The sequence below is a fragment of the Pelophylax lessonae genome (genome assembly GCF_965119305.1).
Source record: "Pelophylax lessonae genome assembly, chromosome: 2".
In the NCBI taxonomy this organism is placed as follows: domain Eukaryota; kingdom Metazoa; phylum Chordata; class Amphibia; order Anura; family Ranidae; genus Pelophylax; species Pelophylax lessonae.
In genome coordinates, this window is record NC_138769.1 from 333,466,587 (window position 1) to 333,494,113 (window position 27,527).

The following is a 27,527-nucleotide window of genomic DNA, read 5'->3' on the forward strand; positions in this document are numbered from 1 at the left end:
GCTTCATTTTATTAGTGTGGAACAGCGTTTTCCTTTTAATAGGACCTTTGCAGAGAAATGGTTCCTACCTGTTGTGGATTCTTTTTCATACCTTTAACAGGTATACCACCTCAGAAGTTGAGACTCTCACTATCTTTAAAAGAGAAGAATGGGTTTGATTTTTTTCCCCCATGTATACTTACCTAGGGGGATACAGACCGATGCTGCATCTGTCCCCTGGCGCCTCTACACTGAGAACCTCCCTGGGTTCTGACAGCTCCCTGTGCAGAGAGCTGCTGACTACCAGTCAGCAGCTCTCTGCTCTGACCCATTCTCGCTCATTGAAGCGCTGGGCAATGGAGAGGCTGGCTCGGGCACCCGACGCGTCCCGACTCTGTGGTCACGATGACGCAGTGCCTGGACCGACATCTGCGACGTCAGCAGAAAGCAGACTTCAGTCCGCTCCCTGCTGAAAAGGGGACACAGGAGTGCAGAACGAACTACACTCCTGTGTTCCATAGGAGATGGTACAGCCAACTGAGCTTTGGCTGCACATCTCCTTTTAGGATTTCACTGGTGGACAGAAGGCATTCCTTATTTACGTCTTCGTGTCAATTAACTTCTGCTACTTCCAATCCTTTTTTTAGCAGCGGGTATGATTTGTGAAAACCACAATGGATCATAACCTTTAGGAGGGACCTCTACAACATCATGCAATGTCCTTGTGTCTTTCAACTTTTTAATCAGTTGTCTGAAGCAGTGTGGTTCAGTTGTGATGTTTTTTGGAAACCTCTAAGCAACTATGCTTCGAAGTAGTGATTGTTCACATGCTAGCATGCTGGCTCAGTGTATGAGATGTGGTGGTTTCATTTAAGGAATCCTGGAATGCCTTATTTGGTGAACATTGGTTATGTGCAGCTACCTTCATGTGATTGGACACTGGTTAAAATTTGCAATTTCGTTTGTTGACGGACACAACTCCTCATCTTGACTACGTGGGTTATACTGACTGCTACAGAATTAGGACACTAGGCAGAAAACTTGACTACGCCAATGGGGCAGTCCCAGGGGATATACTCCCACTCTCTTCTATAGGTACTCAGTTTTTTTTTCTGCCTAGTCAGGTGTAAGGACCTAGTTCCTTGCTGGAATCTCTCTGGTCCTGGCGATTTTTTTTTTTTTTTTTTATCTTTATGGAATTTTTTCCTCTTTATTATTTTGTTCCTGATGAGAAGCTACGATCAGTTGCCGGACTGGATAATCTAGATCCAGGGGGTCCCCTATTCTGGCCATTAGCGCGTGCAGACTGCAGCTCTGCGCTAGGTTGGCCGCGACATATCCCCATCGGACGGGGGCTGGCCTGCGAGATAAACGTCTCACGAGGGCGCATACGACCTGGCTTTGGCCTGAGTTGCAGCGTTCCTCCTGGCCGACAGCACCCACATTACGATGGAGTGGTGGTCTGTGCGGAGTAATACCCTCCCTGTTTCTGGTGTGGTAAGTAGCTGTCCTCTACCTCTGGAGGGTTTTGAGGTGGATGTGGGCTCCTCCCTGGGATGGTCTGACACCCGGGCTCCCCTACTTCACAGACAGCTCCCCCATCCCTCCTCCATCCCTCTTCTCCCCCCCCCCCCCCCCCCGTTTCTCGTTTCTCGGTGGTCTTCTGCAGGCCTTGTTCCCTTCCCCATGGGGTGGACATACTGTTTTCGGATGGTCTGGGGCATTGAGCTGGCGATGGAGGTGTGTGGGGAGCGCGCAATCAGACGATTAAACTTGTGGAGGGGGCTGGGCCTGGTGGGGGACCCTGCCAGGGCCCCCATTCCTGTTGGGATCGTTTTCGAGCTCCTGGAGTATATTTCACCACCTGATGCCATTTTAGAGGCTGCCGGGTCCCGACAACTGTCTTCACTGCCGGCGTCTCTGGAGTCCTTGGTTTCCAAGGTAGATTTGGTCCTGGAAAAATGGGTCAGCAAAAAGTGTCCCCTGCCTTAACTGGTTTCCTCTGTCTCATCGGATCCTGAATCTGATTTGGCCGCCACGGATGCCTGCGTGCTCAGTGAGGATGATTCTTCTGCTCCTAGACTGGATATCCTAGACCCTTAGGGTCTCCCCAGTCTGGCCAGCCACCGAGCGCGTGCAGGCCATAGCTCTGCGCTAGGTTGGCCGCGACATAGCCCTACAGGATGGGGGCTGGCCTGCGAGTGAAACACCTCGTGAGGACACACACAAACTGGTTGTGGCCTGAGTTGCAGCGTACCTCTGGCCTGCAGCACCCCCCCGCTCCCAAGATGGGGAGGTGATCTGTTCAGTGTGGCGAGTAGTGCCCCCCCGCTCTCCCTTGGACAAACTTTGGGTGGACGTGGGCCCCTCCCTGGGTCGGTAGCCCCCCCTATAGGTCTGTCTACCCAGACGCAACCCCCCCCCCCCCCCTCACTAACAGGGTTACTCCTGCTCTAGCACCCCCTGCTCTCATTCTGGGATAATCGAGAAATGTTACTGTTTTACATTGTTGAATTTTTCTCTCTGTGGTGTGGGTGAGCTGTGATTGGAAGGGGAGAGGGAGCGCATTGACGGCAGCTCCACTTGCTTTTTTGTGTAGTATTTATCCTGGGGGCAGGGGTCCTGTATAGGCCCCTCTTGCTGCTGACAGTACCTCAGGGATCCTTGTGGGTCCTGGGAATCGCGCGCCTCACCGCATGGCACCGTTATTTTCCAGTGGCCGCATGTTTTGGTTGCTCCTATACTGTAGAGTGGTGGCCATTTTCTTGAAGCCAGAACAAATCGGTTCATGGCAGGGGGCCCTCTAGTGACAGCTCAGCAGTCTGTTGGCGCTTCTGTCTCCCTCTAAAGCCCCGTACACACGTACCGATCGTCGTCATACAAACGTTCGTCTTTTCTCCCCGGGATGTCGATGTCTGTTGAAAAGTGCAAAGACAGCACAAGAATGTTGTCTGCCGACTTCAGCTGACTGCAGAAGTGATGTCATGTAATGGTTAACTTTCCCTGTGTTTTTTCTTTTCTGAGCATGCCCAGTCTTGCAAATCTGCGGTCTGTCGGCAGAATTCTGTACTGACTGGCGAACAATCGTCCGTTCTGGTGTCGGCATACAAAAATTTTCATGTTTGCAAGAAAGACTCTTGTCCGCAGAATGTGCGCAGACAGCTGTCGGAGGCACCATACTAACAAGCGTACAATCGGCAGATCTTTCGTCCGCCGACGTTTGTATGACGACGATCGGTACGTGTGTACGGGGCTTTAGTCGGTTGGTGAGTTCCTGGGGCGGTATATCTCCCTTTTTCTGCTATTACAGCACTGCTAGGACCTGTAGTGCCACCAGTGCAGCGGTTTTCTTTTTTGTTTTTTTTTTTTTCAAAGCGTAAAACAAAGTTTTTACATTACTTTTTGGTGGTGGGTGTATCATGTTTGCTGGAGTTTCTACAAAGAGGTGTAGATCAACGTTTGGCCCTGGGCACCTTAAGGGCCAGATTTCAGCCTTGGCAATTTTCTTCCAAAGGCCGTTGGCCACAGATTCCTTGGTTTGCACCTTCGTGCAGGGGGTTCGCCACCTGGCTCCTCTGGTATGGTCCCTGGTGCTCCCGTGGGATCTTAATATGGTACTGTCGGTCCTTCAAAAGCCTCCCTTTGAAAATATTTGTGAGATTCCTCTGCTTACCTTGTCACAGAAAGTGACTTTCTTAGTAGCTATTACTTCTGTGCGCAGGAGCTGAGCTGGCTGTGTTCTCCTTTTGGTCACCTTACCTGGTTGTTAACAGGGACAAAGTGGTTCTACGTCCCTGTCAATCATTCCTCCCTATGGTCGGTTCGGGGTTCCACTTAAATGAAGACATTGTGTTGCCTTTGTTGTGTCCTAAGCCAAAACATCCAAAAGAAATTGCCTTGCATTCTCTGGATGTGGTTCGGGCCATTAGGGTGTACCTGGCGGCGACACATGGGATTCCATTTTTGTCTTTACAGATGGTTTTCGTAGGGGGCAGGCCGTATCCGCTGCGACCATTTCCAGATGAATGAGGCAGACGGTGGTGCAAGCTTATTCCATCAATTCCCTGTTAAGGCGCATTCTATGAGGGCGCTTAGTGCCTACTGGGCCTTCCGTCATTGGGCATCGGTGGTCCAGGTTTGTAAACCGGCCACCTTGGTCGTCTCTACACACATTCACCAGGTTTTACAAGGTGGATAGTTTTGCATCTGCAGATGCTGCTTTTGGCCGCAGGGTTTTGCAGGCCATTGTTGCAGAGGCTTCTGCCTCTTGAGGGTGCAATTTTTTGGTAGGTGAGCTCCAGTTGTTCCTAGTTGAGCTCTTCAGTTACCTGGTTGGCTTCGTTAAGCCTTTTTTTTTTTTTTTTTTTTTTTGCTGCGTTTTTTTTCCCTACCCCTCATTCTGACACTGCTTTGGGATGTCCCATTGGTCAATGAAGATATGCAGCTGTGTCCGTCAATCAATGAAAGAGAACTGGATTTTTGCCTTACCGTAAAATCCATTTCTCTGATGTTTCTTTGACGGACACAGCACCCACCCCTCTGTGGAGTTGGATTATGTATTCTTCTGACACTGCTTGTTAAAAAACAGAGATCCTATAGCAAGAAGTGGGAGTATACCCCCTGGGACTGCCCTGTAGGCGTAGTCAAGCTTTAACCCTTTTTTGCCTAGTGTCCTACTCCTAAGGAGAACAGCATAACCCATCAGTCAATGAAGATATGCAGCTGTGTCTGTCAATTAACATCAGAGAAAAGGATTTTACAGTAAGACATACAGCTTAGACAGTGTGAACTAGCCCTGAATGTAGAAAAGTTCTACAAATTATTAGCACTGATAATGGAGATATTTGGGTGGTAATATTTGGAGTTTCTATTTATAATGTATGTACCAGTGCAGTGGTCTCCAAACTGCTGCCCAGGGCCGGATGTGGCCCTTTGCTTGCCTTTATCTGGCCCTTGTGGCACTATTACTCACACCGATAAGAGCCCCTATTCTGTTAACTAACATTAACGGGGCCCTATTGTTCCCACTGACACACAATGGGGCACTATTCCTCCCAATGATACCAACAATGGGGCACTATTCTTCATCTTAATACCAAATGTGGCGATGTTTACTCCCACTGATGCCAGGCAAATTTCCACTCCCGCTGGCCACAGTTCCAGCCCCTTAAAGTCTGAAAGACAGTAAACTGGCCCTTTCTTTAAAAAAGTTTGGAGACCCCCTGTACTAGTGTATACTTGGCTTTGTTTTTATTATTCTATGCTATTTACAGAGTACTTTTTTTTTTCTTTTATAGAGTTATTGCTAACCCCAAGGATGTCATCACAGCTCAGTTTGATGAGCCTGGTGGCAGTAAGGACTTTTGCAGCCAATCCTGCCTCTCTACTTTTGAGATCAAAAGGAAAGCTTCTGTCACCATCCATACCAATAGCATTTCCACAAAATGCAGTGTTTGTCTAAAAAATGCGGTTGTAAGTGGCTCTACATGGTTAATATTTATTTGTCATATTCCCTAATTTGTGTTTTATAACTTTGTTCCCCCTTTTTTTTTTTTCTAGATTAGGCATGAGGTAAATTACCAAAATGTGGTGCATAAGCTCTGCAGTGATGCTTGCTTTTCTAAATTTCGCTCTGCCAATAATCTTACAATGAACTGTTGTGAGAACTGTGGAGGATACTGTTACAGCGGTTCTGGCCAGTGCCATTTGCTGAACATTGATGGTCAGTGCAAGAAATTCTGCAGTTCAACTTGCGTTACTGCTTTCAAACAGGTATGATTGATTGTTGTTTTTGACACAAAGTAGGTTTCGTTTTAGGCTGAGGGGTCATTACATCTGTCAAATTAATTGCCAATTATCAAAACTGTAAGGTAAATCTGGAGCTAATTTTAGATTGTATGGCCATATTTGCTGCTTTTAATAACTCATGGAGTCTGATCACTGTGGGAAAAGGTGTGCAACCAGTAATTTGCTATAATTTTGAAAGCTTGATCAAATTAGTGTATTGAAAATCTTTGCTGCTTCTGGTGCAAACTAATAGTGGAGAGGGATTAGAGCACTCTGTGCTATCTGTGCCCCCATTGGGGAGATTTTACCCTTTACCATCTTTTTGTCCTGCCATTATTACCAAATGTGAAAGGAAATGTATGGTATTTTAGCATTTTTTTTTGCTTTGAGTATGAATAACTGAGGGTGATGAATGATAATAGGCATACTAACATTGTAAACATGGTGCCATGTTGAAAAATGGTTCTCTGGAAAACATTCCCCCTCATAGGGTAGCTACATCTAATCATAATGTACAGCTTACTTGAAAATCAGACCATAGAACTTCAGATCTATATATATATATATATATATATATATATATATATATATATATATATATATATATATATAGTGGATTTCTACTTATTTTTATCTTTGACTAGGGTTTGATTGCATATACAGTGCCTTGTGAAAGTATTCGGCCCCCTTGAGCTTTGCGACCTTTTGCCACATTTCAGGCTTCAAACATAAAGATATAAAACTGTAATTTTTTGTGAAGAATCAACAAGTGGAACACAATCATGAAGTGGCACGAAATTTATTGGATATTTCAAACTTTGTTAAATAAAAAACTGAGAAATTGGACGTGCAAAATTATTCAGCCCCTTTACTTTCAGTGCAGCAAACTTTCTCCAGAAGTTCAGTGAGGATCTCTGAATGATCCAATGTTGACCTAAATGACTAATGATGATAAATAGAATCCACCTGTGTGTAATCAAGTCTCCGTATAAATGCACCTGCACTGTGATAGTCTCAGAGGTCCGTTTAAAGCGCAGAGAGCATCATGAAGAACAAGGAACACACCAGGCAGGTCCGAGATACTGTTGTGGAGAAGTTCAAAGCCGGATTTGGATACAAAAATTTCCCAAGCTTTAAACATCCCAAGGAGCACTGTGCAAGCGATAATATTGAAATGGAAGGAGTATCAGACCACTGCAAATCTACGAAGACCTGGCCGTCCCTCTAAACTTTCAGCTCGTACAAGGAGAAGACTGATCAGAGATGCAGCCAAGAGGCCCATGATCACTCTGGATGAACTGCAAAGATCTACAGCTGAGGTGGGAGACTCTGTCCATAGGACAACAATCAGTCCTATACTGCACAAATCTGGCCTTTATGGAAGAGTGGCAAGAAGAAAGCCATTTCTTAAAGATATCCATAAGAAGTGTCGTTTAAAGTTTGCCACAAGCCACCTGGGAGACACACCAAACATGTGGAAGAAGGTGCTCTGGTCAGATGAAACCAAAATCAAACTTTTTGGCAACAATGCAAAACGTTATGTTTGGCATAAAAGCAACACAGCTCATCACCCTGAACACACCATCCCCACTGTCAAACATGGTGGTGGCAGCATCATGGTTTGGGCCTGCTTTTCTTCAGCAGGGACAGGGAAGATGGTTAAAATTGATAGGAAGATGGATGGAGCCAAATACAGGACCATTCTGGAAGAAAATCTGATGGAGTCTGCAAAAGACCTGAGACTGGGACGGAGATATCTTCCAACAAGACAATGATCCAAAACATAAAGCAAAATCTACAATGGAATGGTTCACAAATAAACATATCTAGGTGTTAGAATGGCCAAGTCAAAGTCCAGACCTGAATCCAATTGAGAATCCGTGGAAAGAACTGAAAACTGCTGTTCACAAACGCTCTCCATCCAACCTCACTGAGCTCGAGCTGTTTTGCAAGGAGGAATGGGCAAAAATTTCAGTCTCTAGATGTGAAAAACTGATGGAGACATACCCCAAGCGACTTACAGCTGTAATCGCAGCAAAAGGTGGCGCTACAAAGTATTAACTTAAGGGGGCTGAATAATTTTGCACGCCCAATTTTTCAGTTTTTTTATTTGTTAAAGTTTGAAATATCCAATAAATTTTGTTCCACTTCATGATTGTGTCCCACTTGTTGATTCTTCACAAAAAATTACAGTTTTATATCTTTGTTTGAAGCCTGAAATGTGGCAAAAGGTTGAAAAGTTCAAGGGGGCCGAATACTTTCGCAAGGCACTGTAAATATGCAGTATTTTACCTAGTCAGCAGATGGTGTCCTTTTTTACATGTTCAGCCATGTCAACTTTTAACTGTACTGAAAAAACACTTAAAGCGGATTTCCACCCAAAAATGGAACTTCCGCTTTAGGTATTCTAACCCCCTGACATGCCACATTTGGCATGTCATTTTTTGGGGGGGGGGGGGGAAGAGCGGGTACCTAGTTTTGACAGGTACCCGCTCCCACTTCAGCTCGGAGCGCCGCGGCGCCCTGAACGGAAGTTCTCCTCTCCCCCTCCCTCCCTGCAATCTTCTGGGACATGTCAGAGGTCCCAGAAGATTGCCGGCCAATCAAGACGCGCAGCGCGACTCGCGCATGCGCAGTGGGTACCCGGCTGTGAAGCCGCAAACTGTCACAGCCGGGTGCCTACAGCAGTGATGCCAAGGGAGAGGATCGAGGCTTCGGGCGGCCGCATCGCTGGACCGTTGGACAGGTGAGTGAAATGGCTGGAACTCCGCTTTAATTACTGCTCTTCAATTAGACTTCATGTACACTTAGCCATCATTTACCATGGGAAAATCTCGCCACGTTTTTGCCGTGCTTCCTGCGGTTAGTGGTCAAAACGTTCCTATCCTGAATGCAATTCTTCCGTGCACAGGAGAGGGAGATTGAACCTCCCCTAACCGCAGCCGCACCTAAACTTTGCTAAAAGCCTATGTGTGCATTGACACAAAAAGCTCCAAAACTCAAGTTTAGGAGCTGCTAGTATACACAAAGCCTTAGTCATAGCTGTGACTCCTATCTTATCTGCTGGCTCCGTAAGCTTTATTTGCCATTTTGCCTCTAACCCCTAATGCTTTGGGAAACCATTGTCAGGTTTGTGTGAGTTTATACCTATGCACATTAAAAACACAAAGTTAACCCCTTCCTGCTGCTGCCTCCTGGCCCTTTAAGAGTCTCTGCTTGTAATTATCTCTGCATTCAAACAGATAACAGGTGAGGATGGTTACCTTTTAATAGCCATTTAAACCCCTTTGTGTCAACTTCTGTGTATGTTATCAGGCAAAAATCTTCAGGGTATGTAAAGTTTTGATCAGGGTCATTTGGGTAGTTTCTGTTGTCATGATTTATGGCCCATACACACGATCCGAAAATCGGACTAAAAATAAAGGATCGGGCGATAATCTGATCGTTGGTACACAGCTTACGAGAGGCGATCACGACAGTTCACCCGATATTATCCGGTTGTGCAAGCATAAAAATTTTGATCGTATTATAACAAATCGTACGATAATCGTATTATCAGTATGTTGTTCGTCCGAAAAAAATGGTGAGCAGTAGACCTCATTTTCCCCTCACACGCTACAACGTGGTTACGCATTCCGGAAGCTTTTGAATCATCGTCCGAGAAAATTTGTATCGTAAGTAACCTCTCCCATTTGCGAATATAATTGAGAGTTCCTAGCAACCAAACAAAAACGGACGGAGCGTCGTCCGATTTTCGGATCGTGTGTACTGGGCATTAGAGTAAACGCAGTTGTTTGATAATAATTGGCTTCAGCCAAACACTAACCATGAGTGAAAAGAAGTTTTTGTGCTTTCATTCATACTCAAAAATGGCCAAGAAATCAAATTCTGACAGGGTATGTAAACTTATGAGCACAAATGTATGCGCCATGAAGAGGTTAAAATAATACATTTGCATCCTTGTTTGAGTCCATAGTTCAGTTTGATAGCCCATGTAGCTAACAACTTTACATTTCAATTGGAAATTAGTGTTTTAATTCACTTTTTTTTTTTTTTTACAGAAATCTGCTAAAATCACTCCATGTGCCCTGTGCAAAACCTTACGCTCCTCAGCAGAAATGATTGAGAACACCAACAGCATGGGTCGCACTGAGCTGTACTGTTCTGTTAACTGTTTGTCTGCCTACAGGGTCCAAAGCGTGACTTCATCAGGTATTGGGAGCTAATTTTTGTTACTCTAAAACTGATTGTAATTTCTCAGGTGCTGAGACCTAAAGCTCAGTTACTCATCTTACAAACTGTTAAATATTTGCAGCGATCCAGCCTCTGACGTCTTTTCTAACATGCTGGTGTCCTGTAATGTGCCATCAGTCAAACCGGAGCTCAAGTAGTATTGTAGGTGTAAGCGTGTCAGGTCAGGCTGTGAACACAAGAAGATCCTTAAGGATGTTGGCTATAGGCTGGTTTCACATTGGCTGTCTGATAGGCCCGCCTGTCTGTTTTTCAGGCAGACCTTATCGGACCATCCATAGCTCTTCTGACAATACACAATCCAATTTTCTCCGCCAAAAAGTTTGGATTGAATGACAGTCGGATGGAATTGGACAGGCAGTCTTTTTCCATCTGACAGCCCCATGGAGAACAATGGACCTGTCATCCGCCTGCTCAGCTGTGAGATCTGCTGAGCAAGTGGATGCACATTCCGGAGAACGCCTGTGTGAAACCAGACTTAGAGTTGTGTATTGTGCGGAAGCTTCAGACAGGTGTTAAAAATATTTTGTACCAAGTGTATCTGCATTTGCAATGTACTTAAATTGGAACTTTAGTTAGAGGTTGTAAACCTGGGTGGGGGGAAAAAAAAACTCTAAGACAAAGGCAAAATGAGCTAGTATACATCCTATACTAGCTTATTATGAAATACCTACCTTAGAACAAAGCTGTCTCAGCGGTACCCACTTACCACTGAGACGGCTAACATCTTCCCTATCCTACTATTGTACCTGGTTATGCAGGATGACTGCATATGAAGCATTAAATGTTTTTACTTTCACATTGTAAAATGTATTTTATATGCACACATACAGTACATACAAACACCAGCAATGCATTTGTACATAGATAATCGGTTTATACTGAACATTTTATATTTGCATGTTTTTCACAGGTGTACAGATTCAGTGTAATAGCTGCAAAACTATGGCCATACCACAGTATCATTTGGCAATGTCTGATGGGAGCATTCGAAATTTCTGCAGTTATAACTGTGTAGTTTCATTTCAAGTGAGTCTTGTCTTAACTAAATTTAACTGCCTTTACACAAGTATTTAGTAAAGAGATGATTATTTTTTTTTTTAATTTACACTTCACTATGTGGTGTTGAAAATTGCATACTTGGGTTTCCTGATGTCCTATAATGGTGTAAATAAAACATGGCTATATTGTTTGTGTCTTGAACATGATTTTTACTTTGTCTTACTCCATCCAACAGAACCTATTCAGCAAGTCCCCTGGGGTTAATTCTTCAGTGGTCCCTCTTACCCAAGGCCAAGTGATCATGAACGCCAATGCAACTACAGCGACACAAGCTGGAAACAGTACACAATCTGTGGTGTCTGCCACATCAACCACCTCTACTTCAACAGTTAGCAACAGCAATTCTGCTGCTGCGGGACTTCAGAGGTTGGCTGCACAGTCACAGACACAACAGCAGAACAACCTTTCTCGTCTTTCAGCGAAGTTGAGGTGTCAGCATTGCAGTCGGCTGTTTGCCACCAAGCCAGAACTCTTGGACTATAAGGTATAAAACCTAGTTTTATACGTTGGATATGTACAGATAATAGTGATTGTCACTTAAAAAGAGAGATGGATATATAGCTAGAGAGAGATAGATTCCAAAATTGAAAACCTCTTGATTACAGACTATTCTGAAAGTTTTGGCTTGCTCTTAAATTATATTACCGTTTGTCACTTGTACAGTTTGTATCTGTGGGGGAAATGAGCATCTTGCTCACTGTACCATAAACCAGTAAATAGGGCTCTGTTCACATCTAGGCGTCCCGAATTGCAGGCGTGATTCTGCCCACGATCCCAAATCGCAGGACGCACTTGCGATTCCCCAATATTTCCAATGGCACCCTAATCGCAAAACGATTTTGCCGCAATTGTTGCCCGATGAGCTGCGGTACAATCACGCAAACAGAATCGCGGTATGCCTGTTTTGAGCGACAGGCATCCCGCGGTTCGGTTTGTAGGATTTTACCACCTTTCGTCGGGCAACAATCATGGCAAAAATCACGGCGTGGTCATCAGGGTGCCATTGGAAGTAAATGGGATTGCAAGTGCGTCCCACAATTTGCGGCGATTCCACCTGCGATCCAGGGCACCTAGATGTGAACGCGAAGTAGTCCTGATTGATCTGAAACGGAAAAAGATTTGAGTTCCTCTGTGAAACTAATACATACGTTTTAGACAAAGGACCATATTCTAGGCATGTTTACTTGCCTAGATTTTCAGGTATTTTGTTGATATTCATCATGTTGATTCGTATTTGCTGTATTGCGAATCCCGTCTTCGTCATAATTTGACTGCACCGGTTCCTGCTATTGCATGGAAGGAGGACAAGTGTCTGTGTGTTTTTGCAAAACTGCAAAGTGTGTGCTCACTTTCCTATTGAAAATGAAAATCCTGTTTGAAGTTTACTGGTTGTATTTGATGAAGTGTCCAAAGCATGTAGTAGTGTTAGACCTCCTTCACTCGGCCATTTAGCCTCCTACACAAAATACTATGGCTGGAATGACAAGTGCCGGCGAATAGCAGCAGCCACCCAGCCTGTGCAAAATATTGGCAGGCTGATGGCGGCCATCGCTGTTCACATGTAGTCACACACCAAGCAGTTACCTGTGGTTAGGAAAAGATATTTGAGCCTGGATAATTTGCATCCGTCGCTCACTACAAGTAACCACTTGGTGTGTCTCTAAATGTTGAACAGCGATGGCCTTTGCCAGAATGTCAACACTCTCTCTATGGGCTGAGCGACCAGACTCTGAACGACTGCTGTTATTCCCATGCACCTGTCATTCCAACTGCAAGAATCTGCTGATTCTTGATGATGGAACCCAGTGTATGTGGCCAAACGGCCATGTGAAGGAGGCCTTTCAGTTGGTGGTTCCACACTAAACAAATACATTTATTTTGTATAAAAAGTGCACGGATTTTGATATATCTCTTTCATCTTAGGGTAAAATGTATCAGTTTTGCGGTAAAGCCTGCTGTGATGAATACAAAAAAATTAACATGATTACGGCAATGTGTGAATACTGCAAAATAGAGAAGACTATTAAGGAATTGGTGCGCTTCTCAGGAGTTGAAAAGGTTTTCTGCAGTGAAGGTTTGCTATTTTTATTTATACTTGTTCAAAAATGTTTATTAACCATTTTTAATCCTTAGGCTGTATATAAAACGACCTTCAGTTAACGCGATTATTTTAGCATCATGGCTGCAGCTTGATGCTGGTATCAAAATTTTCAGCCAGCAACTGGCTTTCATGTAAAAGTGATCAACTAGTTCTACAGCCGCCTGATCACTTTTACAGGATGCACCTATAAGTGTATTTATTGTCGAAAATTTGTGTGTGTTAAATGTCTGCGCAAATATCATGTGACAAAATTGCTGCAACCACCATTGTATTTTCCAGGGCCTCTACTTTCAGAAAATATAGAATTTCTTTAGTTCATTGACGGACACAGCTCCTGATATTAATAACAATTGGGTCTTCTAGATTGTAAGCTCTTATGAGCAGGGCCTTCTAAGTCCTCCTGTATTGAATTGTCTTGTAACTGTTTTGTCTTCCCTCATATTGTAAAACGCAGCGCAAGCTGTTGGCGCTATATAAATCCTGTATAATAATAATAATATTGCCCCCCACAGGAGTAGGACACTAGGCAGAAAATAATTCTGGCTGCTCCCATGGGCAGTCCCAGGGAGTATACTCCCTTTCTCTGCTATAGCCACTCAGTTTTTTTTTTTTTTTTCTGCCTAGTCAGGAGTAAGGACCTATTTCCTTGCTGGGATCTTTGGCCCTGGCAAAAAAATCTTTAGATAGAAATTTTTTTTTCAATCAACATCCAGACTTGGGCGATGGGCTGGACAGTCTAGAGCCGGTGCCAGCGAGCGCCCGCAGACCTCAGCTCCGCGCTAGGTTGGCCGCGACATAGCCCCATAGGCAAGTTCAGCGCCTTGCAAGGTTGCATACGACCGGGTCTCGGCCAGAGTCACAGCGTTCCTCCTGGTCGACAGCCCCCCATTTCAATGGAAAGGGGTTCTATCTGGAGTGGTGCCCACCTGGTTCCTGTTATGGTGAGTAGCTGTCCCCACTCTCCCCCTGGAGAGTTTTGGGGTGGAGGTGGGACTCTCCTTGGGACAGTCGGACCCTCAGGTTCCCTTCCTTCCCACAAGCCACCCCCCCCCTTGTCAAGTCCCTCATCTTGACCCCCCCAACCATGGGGCTAACTGGGTGGTCTGACTACTTTCCTGGGATGGAGGCAGGGTGCTAACTGGTGATGAGGACCGGGGGGAGGGGGTGTTTGTGTGCTGCTTGCTACCAGACAATCGATTTTGCAGAGGGGGCTGTACCTGAAGGGGGCTCCTACCAGGCCCCCCCCCCCTCCTGCTTGGATCTGTCCTTTAAGGCTTGGTCTCCCTCCTGGGTCCCCGTAAGCCTTGTGGTGCCGCTATTTTGTTGTAGCCTGTGTTTCTATACACAGCGGCCATGTTTGTGTAGTCTGGCGGCCATTTTCTTGTGGTTTGCCATTGGAAATAGCGGCAGCCATAACAGTGGTGACCTGTGGCGGTGGTGGGAGTCCTCATCCCCTGGTGCTGACTCCTGGATCATTTTACTTCTTGATTGCCACACGTGTAGTGCAGATTCTCCTGGTGGCTGCAGGTGCCTGTTTCTGTGGGTGGGGAGTCTGGTGGAGTACTCTCCTTCTCTGCTGGGGATCGCTTGGTGCTTTGTGGCTGGCAACCAGCACAGTGGGGGTTGTCCCTTAGCAGTGTTCTACACTTTTTGTGGGGTCCCCCGGTGACTCATGGAGTCTTTGGATCACGTTTCCCCACTTGATCATCTCTCTGAGGCTGCGGGGCCCTCTGAGTCCCAACCATCTATCTATCCATGCATTGACGGCGGTCCTTGAGTCCCAGGGGGAGGTGACTTGCGGGTGAGGGGCTAGCAACCACGCGCCTGGAATCCTCTGATGGTGAGGATGATTCCTCCACATCTGTGACCGTGCACGAAAAGGCGCTGGTGGATGCACTGATTTATATCTGTGCGTGAGACCCTGAAGATAGAGGACTCAGCTGAAGCTGCGACAGAGGCGTAGGCCCTTTGGCACTCACAAGCCTGCCAAAGTGGCAAAGGGGTTTCCTTTTCTGTTAAATATAACCAAATTGTCGCTAAAGAGTGGGGACGACCAAAGCGTCCCTGTGGGGTCCCTAAGCGCTTTGTTAGGCAATACCCCTATAAGAACTCCCTCCTTAAATGGCCTGTGTCCCACCGGTGGTCGGACCCTCCAGTTTCCAGAAATAAACAAGGCAACCATGAATTTGGTTGAGTCAACAGCCTTTAGGGTTCAAGCTGACCGGAAGGAGGAGGCTGTGGCCTGCACTATGTGTACACTGGTTCGGCAATGAGGCTGGTATTCACTATTGCCCTACTGTTGTAAACTCTGTCTGGGTGGGCTAAGCTCTTACACCGTGACCTGGAGGAGGAACAGCTCTCCCCCCTGCCTTTGCCGAGCTGGCGTCCAGCTGGTCCAAGGGCTGCAGTTTATCTCTGATACCTCTTGGATGCGACTCCCCTGATGGCTCACCTCTCTGTTTTGGCAGTGGTCCTTCAACGTTTTTATTGGCTCAAATGTTGGTCCGTGGATCAGACTTCATAAAAGATCTTGACTGATCTTCCTTTTCAAGGTGATCGCCTGTTTGGAGCTACCCTGGATGAAATCATTGACGGTCTCAGAGGGGGGTACTTTCTTCTGTATTGTTTTTTTCAGGTGGGCTCCAGTTGTTTGGTTGAGCTCCTGTTGCCTGGTTGGCTACTGTTTAGACTTGGGAATTTTTTTGCTGTTCCCACCCCTCATGTTTAACACTGCTTTGGAACGTCCCAATGAGTTGTGTCAGTCAATGAACGAAAGAAAATGGGATTTTTGTCTTACCGTAAAATCCATTTCTCTTAGGTTCATTGACGGACACAGCACCCACTCCTCTGTGGCGTTATAATTCTCCTGACACTGTAATAAAACTGAATGGCTATAGCAGAGAGGGAGTATACCCCATGGGTGTAGCCAGAATTCTTTTCTGCCTAGTGTCCTACTCCTGTAGGGGGTGGTATAACCCAATGTTTTTTTATATATATATATATATATATATATATATATATATATATATATATATAATATTATTTCAGGTACTTGTATAGCGCTGTCAATTTACTCAGCGCTTTACATATTCCTCAAGGAGCGTACAATCTAAGGTCCCTGACTCACATTCATACATACATACATACATTAGTAGGGCCAATTTTATACAGGATCCAATTAACCTACCAGCATGTCTTTGGAGTGTGGGAGGAAACCGGAGTACCTGGAGGAAACCCACGCAGGCACAGGGAGAACATGCAAACTCCAGGCAGGTGTCGTGGTTGGGATTCGAACCAGCGACTCTCTTGCTGCTAGGTGAAAGTGCTAACCACTACACCACTGTGCCGCCCATATATATATAGCAGGAGCGGTGTCCGTCAATGAACATCAGAGAAATGGATTTTACGGGAAGTCAAAAATCCCATTGTTTGGGGATTCTAAGTAAGTTCTTGCAAAAGCTGATTTAACATGTATGTGAGAAATGGCAAAATTTGCCTGGGCAGCAAACAGTTAACCCACCTAAATACCGTATATACTCGAGTATAAGCTAAGGCCCCTAATTTTACCACAAAAAAATGGGAGAAATGATTGACTCGAGTATAAGCCTAGGTTGGGAAATGCAGCAGTTACTGGACCACCATGACACCCAAAACAGTGGCTGTGGGCATGGTACAGGAGATGCAGGGCTGCAGGCATGGTACAGGAGATGCAGGGCTGCAGGCATGGTACAGGAGATGCAGGCATGGTACAGGAGATGCAAGCATGGTACAGGAGATGCAGGCATGGTACAGGAGATGCAGGCATGGTACAGGAGATGCAGGCATGGTACAGGAGATGCAGGCATGGTACAGGAGAATGCAGGGCTGCGGGCATGGTACAGGAGAATGCAGGACTGCGGGCATGGTACAGGAGAATTCAGGGCTGTGGGCATGGTACAGGAGAATGCAGGGCTGTGGGCATGGTACAGGAGAATGCAGGGCTGTGGGCATGGTACAGGAGAATTCAGGGCTGTGGGCATGGTACAGGAGAATGCAGGGCTGTGGGCATGGTACAGGAGAATGCAGTGCTGCGGGCATACTACAGGAGATGCAGTGCTGTGGGCATGGTACAGGTTTACCATGCCCACAGCACTGCATCTCTTGTAGTATGCCCGCAGCCCCACATAACGGCAGGTAGTGCGGCTGTGGAGGAGTCTCACCTGTTCCTAAGGCCTCTTAGATTTAAAAATGGTGCCGCCCGGCGCCAACACGTCATTGCGCATGCACCGCCACTCGGGAAAGCTCGTATACATTCGGCTATTCCCAGGAATAGCCGAACGTGTACGGTCTTTCCCAAGCGGTGGCGGCGAATGCGCGGTGACATGTTGGCGCCGGGCGGCGCCATTTTTTAAATCTAAGGGGCCTCGGAGTACGTCGGGTGGGCTGGCTGGGACCTTTTTTCTTTTTTTTTTTTTTTTTTGACTCGAGTATATATGTGCTGAAAAACTCGGCTTATACTCGAGTATATACGGTACTTCCTGTATCTTTCTAACTTTTGATTAAATTACTGTACTGGAGTTCCTATATAGTTTTATACATGTGTAATAGTATCTTAAGTAAATTGTTGGATTTGTGAGTTATAACCCTATTTGCTGTATTTTTATAGGTTGCAAGCTACTGTACAAACATGACCTTTCTAAAAAGTGGGGAAGTTACTGTAAGATGTGCAGTTACTGCTGCCAAACTTCTCCAAAGTTGGTGCGGAATCATTTTGGAGGAAAGTTGGAAGAGTTCTGTGGCGAAGAATGCATGTCAAAATTTACAGTGCTGTTTTATCAGGTGAGGAGTCATAAGTCAATTTAGGATAAATAGGCAGACTGAGGCTGCTTTAATGCCAGCATGGTTTCTAAATTATTCATGATCATACCTGATTTTAGCTAGCCAGGAGTTCATCAAGTACAGAAATCTGGCAATTTAGTAGTTCGTTTACAATAGTGCAATCCAGTGTTTCTCAACCGCTTTTTAGTTAAGGGACCCTTTAACCACTTGACAACCAGCGACGTACCTGTAAGTTGCTGGACTTCAGGTGCTTATACTGGGATGATGCCTGTAGCCCCAGGCATCTTCCTGGTACTGTTTTTTTAGATCTGACGGTCTGCTCTCTTGTAAAAGCAATCCTAGCGGCGACAAGCAGCTGGGTGAGACTTCCCTCCCAATACCCCTCTTCTGCTGCCTTCTCGGGCTCTCTTATCCCACCGGGAGTCCCGATTGACAAGCCGCGCTTCCTTTGGCTAATCATAAAAGCAAACCGTGAACAGAATGGCTCTGGTCGCCTCTATGGTATAGAAAACAGGGACTGATGCGCATACATCACTTCCGGTTTTCCTGGATGTAAATACCGCCTTTTTAAAAATGAAAAGCATCTAATCACAATGATCTTGGTGAAATAGAATGCTTTTAAGGGCAGAGGAGGGATCTGGGGTCTAACAGACCCCAGGTCTCTACATAAAGAGTAGCTGTTACTGCCTGTTGCTATCACAGGGGATATTTTTTATACCCTATGATAACAATAAACGTGATTATAAAACAGTGTAAAGGCAAACGCGTGCATCTGTCCTGCACGCACACAAAGGCAATCGTCCCACATGTGAAGTATCACTGTGAACCTCACAGCATGGGCAGTAATTATAGCACCAAACCACCTGTGTAAATCAAAAGTTGTAACCTGTAAAGGCTTTTAAAACGTCGCCTATGGATAGTAAAATGTACGTTGTTTGTCGCTGTTGTACAGGTGTGCGCAGTTTTAAAACTTGACATGGTTGGTATCTATTTACTCAGTTTAACATCATTTAAATTTTACCAATTGGGTATTGTATTGTGTTTATGTGCACTAAAAAAATAGCGTTTGAAAATTGCAGTGCAAATAAATACCATTTTACAAACAATTTTAACACCCACCCATTTATTCTCTAGGAGCTCTACTTTTTATTTATTTTTTTATTTTATTTTTGTTAACAAGGATTGCTTTTTATTGAATGAATATATATATATATATACACACAGCCCTCAAAAATTCCACTCTCCTACTAGCATTTTGCGAGTGGAATTTTGAGGATGGCGAGCTGTGCCTGCTGCCGCCGCCATTAACAGCAGCCGGCGATTGCTTTCACTTTCTTTTTTAGAAAAGGATGGGCTCGGGGAGCAGAGCACTGCGTCCTGAGCCCACCCATTGTGTGACAATAGCGAATGAGTATTCGCTATTGTCACAGGGATCCTCCTCCTGATCCTCCTACTGGCCAATCAGGAGGCAGGTGTTTCCTGATTGGCCAAAAGGCGAACGATTGTAACTGGCCGAGGAGGAGGACTCGGGAGACACGGAGGACGCACAGGATTGATGAGAAGCCGCCCACTGCAGGTAAGTGCACAGTGTGATGATCGCTCTGCAATTAAGGAGACATGCTGTGATGATCGCTCTGCAATTAAGGGGACATGCTGTGGGCACTCTGCAATGAAAGGGGACATGCTGTGATCGCTCTGCAATGAAAGGGGACATGCTGTGATCGCTCTGCAATGAAAGGGGACATGCTGTGGGCGCTCTGCAATGAAAGGGCATGCTGTGATCGCTCTGCAATGAAAGGGGACATGCTGTGATCGCTCTGCAATGAAAGGGGACATGCTGTGGGCGCTCTGCAATTTAAGGGGTCATGCTGTGGGCGCTCTGCAATTTAAGGGGACATGCTGTGAGCACTCTGCAATTTAAGGGGACATGCTGCGATCGCTCTGCAATGTAAGTGGACATGCTGCGATCGCTCTGCAATGTAAGGGGACATGCTGTGGGCGCTCTGCAATTTAAGGGGACATGCTGTGAGTGCTCTGCAATGAAAGGGGACATGCTGTGATCGCTCTGCAATGAAAGGGGACATGCTGTGATCGCTCTGCAATGAAAGGGGACATGCTGTGATCGCTCTGCAATGAAAGGGGACATGCTGTGATCGCTCTGCAATGAAAGGGGACATGCTGTGATCACTCTGCAATGAAAGGGGACATGCTGTGGGCGCTCTGCAATTTAAGGGGTCATGCTGTGGGCGCTCTGCAATTTAAGGGGACATGCTGTGAGCACTCTGCAATTTAAGGGGACATGCTGTGAGCACTCTGCAATTTAAGGGGACATGCTGTGAGCACTCTGCAATTTAAGGGGACATGCTGCGATCGCTCTGCAATGTAAGTGGACATGCTGTGATCGCTCTGCAATGTAAGGGGACATGCTGTGGGCGCTCTGCAATTTAAGGGGACATGCTGTGAGTGCTCTGCAATGAAAGGGGACATGCTGTGATCGCTCTGCAATGAAAGGGGACATGCTGTGATCGCTCTGCAATGAAAGGGGACATGCTGTGATCGCTCTGCAATGAAAGGGGACATGCTGTGGGCGCTCTGCAATGAAAGGGGACATGCTGTGGGCGCTCTGCAATGAAAGGGGACATGCTGTGGGCGCTCTGCAATGAAAGGGGACATGCTGTGATCGCTCTGCAATGAAAGGGGACATGCTGTGGGCGCTCTGCAATGAAAGGGGACATGCTGTGGGCGCTCTGCAATGAAAGGGGACATGCTGTGATCGCTCTGCAATGAAAGGGGACATGCTGTGATCGCTCTGCAATGAAAGGGGACATGCTGTGGGCACTCTGCAATGAAAGGGGACATGCTGTGATCGCTCTGCAATGAAAGGGGACATGCTGTGATCGCTCTGCAATGAAAGGGGACATGCTGTGATCGCTCTGCAATGAAAGGGGACATGCTGTGGGCGCTCTGCAATTTAAGGGGTCATGCTGTGAGCACTCTGCAATTTAAGGGGACATGCTGTGAGCACTCTGCAATTTAAGGGGACATGCTGCGATCGCTCTGCAATGAAAGTGGACATGCTGTGATCGCTCTGCAATGTAAGGGGACATGTTGTGGGCGCTCTGCAATTTAAGGGGACATGCTGTGAGTGCTCTGCAATGAAAGGGGACATGCTGTGATCGCTCTGCAATGAAAGGGGACATGCTGTGATCGCTCTGCAATGAAAGGGGACATGCTGTGATCGCTCTGCAATTTAAGGGGACATGCTGTGATCGCTCTGCAATTTAAGGGGACATGCTGTGATCGCTCTGCAATTTAAGGGGACGTGCTGTGATCGCTCTGCAATTTAAGGGGACATGCTGTGATCGCTCTGCAATTTAAGGGGACATGCTGTGCGCGCTCTGCAATTTAAGGGGACATGCTGTGATCGCTCTGCAATGAAAGGGGACATGCTGTGGGCGCTCTGCAATGAAAGGGGACATGCTGTGATCGCTCTGCAATTTAAGGGGACATGCTGTGATCGCTCTGCAATTTAAGGGGACGTGCTGTGATCGCTCTGCAATTTAAGGGGACATGCTGTGATCGCTCTGCAATTTAAGGGGACATGCTGTGCGCGCTCTGCAATTTAAGGGGACATGCTGTGATCGCTCTGCAATGAAAGGGGACATGCTGTGGGCGCTCTGCAATGAAAGGGGACATGCTGTGATCGCTTTGCAATGAAAGAGGACATGCTGTGGGCACTCTGCAATGAAAGGGGACATGCTGTGGGCGCTCTGCAATGAAAGGGGACATGCTGTGATCGCTCTGCAATGAAAGGGGACATGCTGTGGGCGCTCTGCAATTTAAGGGGTCATGCTGTGGGCGCTCTGCAATGTAGAGGGCGTGTTTAGGGGCAGAGCAGGGTGGGGTTTGGGTGGGGCAACAAGTGGCGAGTAACTCTTAAGGCCTGGCTAGTAGCTCATGACTTGAAATTTTGAGCCTGTATGTATGTGTGTGTGTATACATATATATGGTACAATAATAGCAGGTACAAAAGTAAATTCTACCGCATGTGATATAGCGCAAATAGCACATGTCAAAGAGAACAGGCAACTACCCCGCCTATTGTCGATTGTCTATTATCGAGGAGAGGCATCTCGATGGCAAAGGTTCGTAAAAACAAACATGTAAATAAAAATACTATAACCTCAAGAACCATTGCTCCGGTAACTACGGCTGCCAGATCAAGTCATACTACTTGGGGCAATTTCTACTGATATAGGTCAATTTATACATAGGTAGAGCTGCATTTATGGTAGCCTCCCAAGAGGCTAAGGAAGAGGGGGAGGGCGGAGGTCCACCTAAGAATTTTTCTTGGCATAATATTATTAGGATACAGGATTTATATAGCAGCGCTTTACAATATGAGGGAAGACCATACACTTGCAATACAATTCAATACAGGAGGAATTAGAGGGCCCTGCTCGTTAGAGCTTATACTAAACTCTATCTTCTAGATTGTATCTCTTCCTTTGTTAATCATCATGAATTCTCAATAATGCCAACTCCAGAGACATTGGGAGGGGCAGTTGTAGGCGGATGTTAATGAGGCCAAAAACCTCTGTTCAGAACTGGGCCACCCTAGGATAGGACCAAAACATATGGAAGAAAGTGCCAGTAGAGGAGTGACATCGAGTATAGTCTAAAGATCTGTTTGGGTATATTTGATGCAGTTTATGAGGTGTGGGTATTATGCCCTATGTAAAAATTTAGTTTGAATCAATTTGTCCCTGGAGAAAATGACTAATTTTGAGTTAGCCTCAAAGCATTCCTCCCACGTTTCCCTATCCAAATTAGGAATAGCTGCACTCCATCGTTCATAGTCTATTTATCTTAGGGAAGTCTATACTCAACAGAGCTAGATATAGAGAGAGGTTTAGAGAGTTGTTCCTGTGCTAGAAGATCTTCAATTGGGTCTGAAGCTAACTTGAGAGAGCCAGAGAACTGTGATCCAGCTTCATGTCACATTTGACATTATCCAAAATGCATCCAGGGAGGTAAACCAAACCTGTGTGAGAGGTCATGGAAGGACAGCAAGGTATCCCCTGGTATAACATCACGAAGTGTCTTCACCCCATATCTAGCCCACAATTGAAGATCAGGAATTGTCTTAAAGAGGAAGTAAACCCTCCTCTGTAACTTGTACCTATAGGTAAGCCTATGATAAGGCTTACCTATAGGTACTGTAAATATCTCATAAACATGTACCGTTTAGGAGATATTTACCTTACATGCAGCCGTTGACGTCACTGGCGCATGCGCTCTAAAGGAACGGCCGCTGGTGCCGTTCCTTCAGAGTCCCGTGCTGTGACCGTCGGCTCTCGCGCGCGGGAGTGACGTCACCGTGGCTCCGGCCAATCAGATGGCCGGATGCCGCGATCCCGGAAGACGGGCGACTGGACATGTCGCCCGTCATACAGGTAAGCGGGCGGCACGGCGGGGGCTCGTTCTAAGGTAAGTATTTCATAATGAGCTAGTATGTGTACTAGCTCATTATGTGTTTCCCTTTCAGGTTGCAAAAAAAAAAAAAAGAAATGTTACGGATTTACAACCTCTTTAACCGCTTGCCGCCCGCCGTCATATGACGGCGGAGCGGAGCGACCATTATCCTGGGCCGCCGTCATATGACGGCGGCACTTTAAGCAGGGCAGGCGCGCGATCGCGTGCGCGCCGCCCTGCACTGCCGGTGTCGGGGTGTCCCCGGGACACCCCCCGTCACCGGCAGGGGGGAAATAGCCAATGGGCGTGGCTGTTTCCCACGTGATCGGCTGTGTTCCAATGACACAGCCGATCACAATGAAGGCGCCCACCAGATGACCGCGCATGCGCGATCGGGAGCGCGCAGCGCGGTCATGTCGGTGGCACTGTGTTCCGTAGGAACACAGCTGTCACTGGCCAGAGTAAACAGTCACTGACAGTGACTGTTTACTATGTGATCGGCTGTGAATCCATTCACAGCCGATCACAAAATGTAAACAAAGAGCAGTAACTCAGTGTTACTAGCTCTTCTCTCCTCATACAGTTTCCAGTATGAGGGGAGCAGAGCTAGAAATAGTGAGTTACTGCTCTGTACACATGTCACAAAGTAAAAATCACACTAATGTCCCCACACAGTCCTCAGCCCCCCCCAATGTCACCTGTCACCCAACAGTCACCTCATCAGTGCCCAGAAATTGACACCCATAACGTTCACATGTGAGCGCAGCGATCGCAGGCAGAATCACCGCGATTCTGCCCGCGATCCGGAAATCATTGCAAATCGCGGAACGCCTGTGCGTTGCCCGTGATTTGCAATAGCACCCCAAACGCTGTGCGATGTTGCCGCCATTTCCGCCTGCCGAATCGCGGTAACATCACGCAAACATCGCATGACGCCCAAAAAAGGTACAAGAGTTTCTTTGGGGCGTCATGGGTTGTTTGCGCGATGTTACCGCGATTCGGCAGGCGGAAATCGCAGCAACATCGCACAGCGTTTGGGGTGCTATTGCAAATCACGGGCAACGCACAGGCGCCCCGCAATTTGCAATGATTTCTGGATCACGGGCAGAATCGCAGTGATTCTGCCCGTGATCGCTACGCTCACATGTGAACATAGCCTAAAATTCACCGGTCAACAGAGACTGCCATCAGTACCGCCATGCACCATCGCCTGTCACCCATCAGTGACCATCGCCCGTCACCTGTCACCCCATCAATCACCGTCACCTGTCACCCCATCAGTCATCGTCACTTGTCACCCCATCAATCATCGTCACATGTCACCCCATCAGTCATCGTCACATGTCACCCCATCAGTCATCGTCACTTGTCACCCCATCAGTCATCGTCACTTGTCACCCCATCAATCATCGTCACATGTCACCCCGTCAGTGATTGTCATCTGTCACCCCGTCAGTGATTGTCATCTGTCACCCCATCAATCATCGTCACCTGTCACCTCATCAATCATCGTCACCTGTCACCCCATCAGTCATCGTCACCTGTCACCCCATCAGTCATCGTCACCTGTCACCCCATCAGTCATTGTCACCTGTTTGCCATATACATGCAATCACTTACTGACCGCCTGACGACTATATGCGTCGGCCATTAAAAGCTAAATACTGGGCTTATGGCAGCAGATAGCCCCCATAACCCTGGTATTTTTTGAAACGGCGGGCGGTCGGCTTTCAGATAAGGGTGGTCCCAGTGGCGGATTCGCCGCGGAATTACCCTTACTGTGCAGGGGAAGAGGTGCCCCCCCCCCCCCTCCTGCCGCGTCCCAGACGTTTTCCCAGCTTACCGGACCCGCCGGCAGCGGGGAAAACTATCCGGTCCCGGATCCTCAGAGACAGGAAGTCGAGTGAGGGCAAGATGGCCCTCACTCAACTCTATGGTCTTGGAGGACCGGAGCTACGTCAAAAGACGTTGCCTAGCAACCGGTTTAAAGGGCCGCTTTTTTTTTTTGCTTTTTTTTTTTTTTCCTCTTTCAACAATTTTTTTTTTTTTTCTTTTTTAGTGTAGTTGTGAGGTGTGAGGTCTTTTTGACCCCAGATCTCACAATAAAGAGGACCGGTCATGCCTATTCCTAGTACAAGGGATGTTTACATTCCTTGTAATAGGAATAAAAATGATCAAAACATTTTTTTTTTTTTTTTAAACTGTGTAAAAATAAAAACATAATAAATAAAATAAATAGGAAAAAAAAAAAAAAAAATGAAAGCGCCCTGTCCCCGTTAGCTCGCGCGCAGAAGCAAACGCATACGCAAGTCCCGCCCACATATGTAAACAGTGTTCAAACCATACATGTGAGGTATCGCCGCGATCGTTAGAGCGAGTGCAATAATTTGAGCCCTAGACCTCCTCTGTAACTCTAAGCTAGTAACCTGCAGAAATTTTTAAAATGTTGCCTATGGTGATTTTTAAGTACCAATGTTTGGCGCCATTCTGTGAGCATGCGCAATTTTGAAGCATGACATGTTGGGTATCTAATTACTCGGCGTAACATTATCTTTCACATTATGGAAAAAAATTGGGCTAAATTTACTGTTTTCTTATTTTTTAGTTCAAAAAAGTGAATTTTTTTCAAAAAAATCGCATTTGGAAGACTGCTGCGCAAATATGGTGTGATAAAAAATATTGCAACGATCTCCATTTTATTCTCTAGGGTCTCTGCTAAAAAAAAATATATAATGTTTGGGGGTTCAAAGTAGTTTTCTAGCAAAAAAAATGATTTTAGCTTGTAAACACCAAGTGTCAAAAATAGGCCCAGTCTTAAAGTGGATAAATGGATAACTTTGTGTAAAGCGCTACTTGGATGTGAGGCCTATGTATGTGGCCAGGCTGTGAAAAAGTCTCACACATGTGGTATCGCCATACTCAGGAGGAGTAGTAGAATGTGTTTTGGGGTGTAGTTGCAAGTATACATGTGCTGTGTGAGAGAAATAACCTGTTAATACGGCAATTTGCAAAAAAATAAAAAAAAAAAAAAAAAATCTTCATTTTGCAAAGCATTGTGGGAAAAAATTACAACTTCAAAAAACTCATCATGCCCCTTATTAAATACCTTGGAATGTCTACTTTCCAAAAAGGGGTCATTTGGGGGGTATTTGTACTTTCCTGACCTTTTAGTGTCTCAAGAAATGAGATAGGCCTTCAGTACATCAGGTGTGATCAAGTGTGATCAATTTTCAATGAATAGCACCATAACTTGTGGCTCTATAACTTTCACAAAGACCAAATAATATACACTTATTTGGGTTTTTTTTACCAAAGATAAGTAGCAGTATAAATTTTGGCCAAAATTTGTGAAGAAAAATGACTAATTTGCAAAATTTTATGACCGAAACAAAGAAAAATGCGTTTTTTCACGATTTTTTCAGTCTTTTTTTATTTATAGCACAAAAAATAAAAAACCCAGTATTGATCAAATACCATCAAAAGAAAGCTCTATTTGTGTGAAAAAAAGGACACAATTTTTGTATGGGTACAGTGTTGCATGACTCAGTAATTCTCAGTCAAAGTGTGAGAGCGCTGAAAGCTGAAAATCGGTCTGGGCAGGAAGGGGGTGAAAGTGCACTGTAGGCAAGTGGTTAAATTGACTTAGCAAGGGATTACCCTCTAGGGGGGCAGTAGGGAGACCTTTGATTGGGTTGTAGAAAATGTCTCCTAGCCACCGCCAAAACTTTTAAGTGAAAGTCTTGTCAGGGCGAGGGAGCAAATTGTATGCTCTATGGCCACGATAAACCAGGTTGGCCAGTTCAGTGAGGGAACCCACTATTGCGGTTTCCAGGCACATTGCTGCATTGGCCCTTGACCTTGTGAACCACCATATAACTGTGACCAGAATTGTGGCCCAATAGTACACCTGGAGATTGGGGAGAGCCAAGCACCCACTACCAACAGGCAACTGAAAAGTGGATTTCGCTAGCCGAGGGGCCAGCACCGTGCCACAGAAATTAGCTGATATATAACGGTAAACCCCTCGAAAGAAACCCCCCCCCCTTATCCAAAT

General features: G+C 46.0%; 1 protein-coding gene across 2 annotated transcripts in view; it reads left to right on the forward strand.

Moving 5' to 3' along the window:
- ZMYM4 (zinc finger MYM-type containing 4) overlaps positions 1-27,527 on the forward strand; it is a 209,673-nt gene that overhangs the window by 91,682 nt on the left and 90,464 nt on the right. For both annotated transcript variants that reach the window (XM_082244488.1, XM_082244487.1), the window contains exons 7-13: positions 5,277-5,451; positions 5,539-5,751; positions 9,828-9,978; positions 10,931-11,046; positions 11,255-11,563; positions 13,003-13,153; positions 17,826-17,998. In XM_082244488.1, coding sequence (XP_082100614.1) covers positions 5,277-5,451; positions 5,539-5,751; positions 9,828-9,978; positions 10,931-11,046; positions 11,255-11,563; positions 13,003-13,153; positions 17,826-17,998 — 1,288 coding nt within the window. The remainder of the gene's footprint in view (positions 1-5,276; positions 5,452-5,538; positions 5,752-9,827; positions 9,979-10,930; positions 11,047-11,254; positions 11,564-13,002; positions 13,154-17,825; positions 17,999-27,527) is intronic.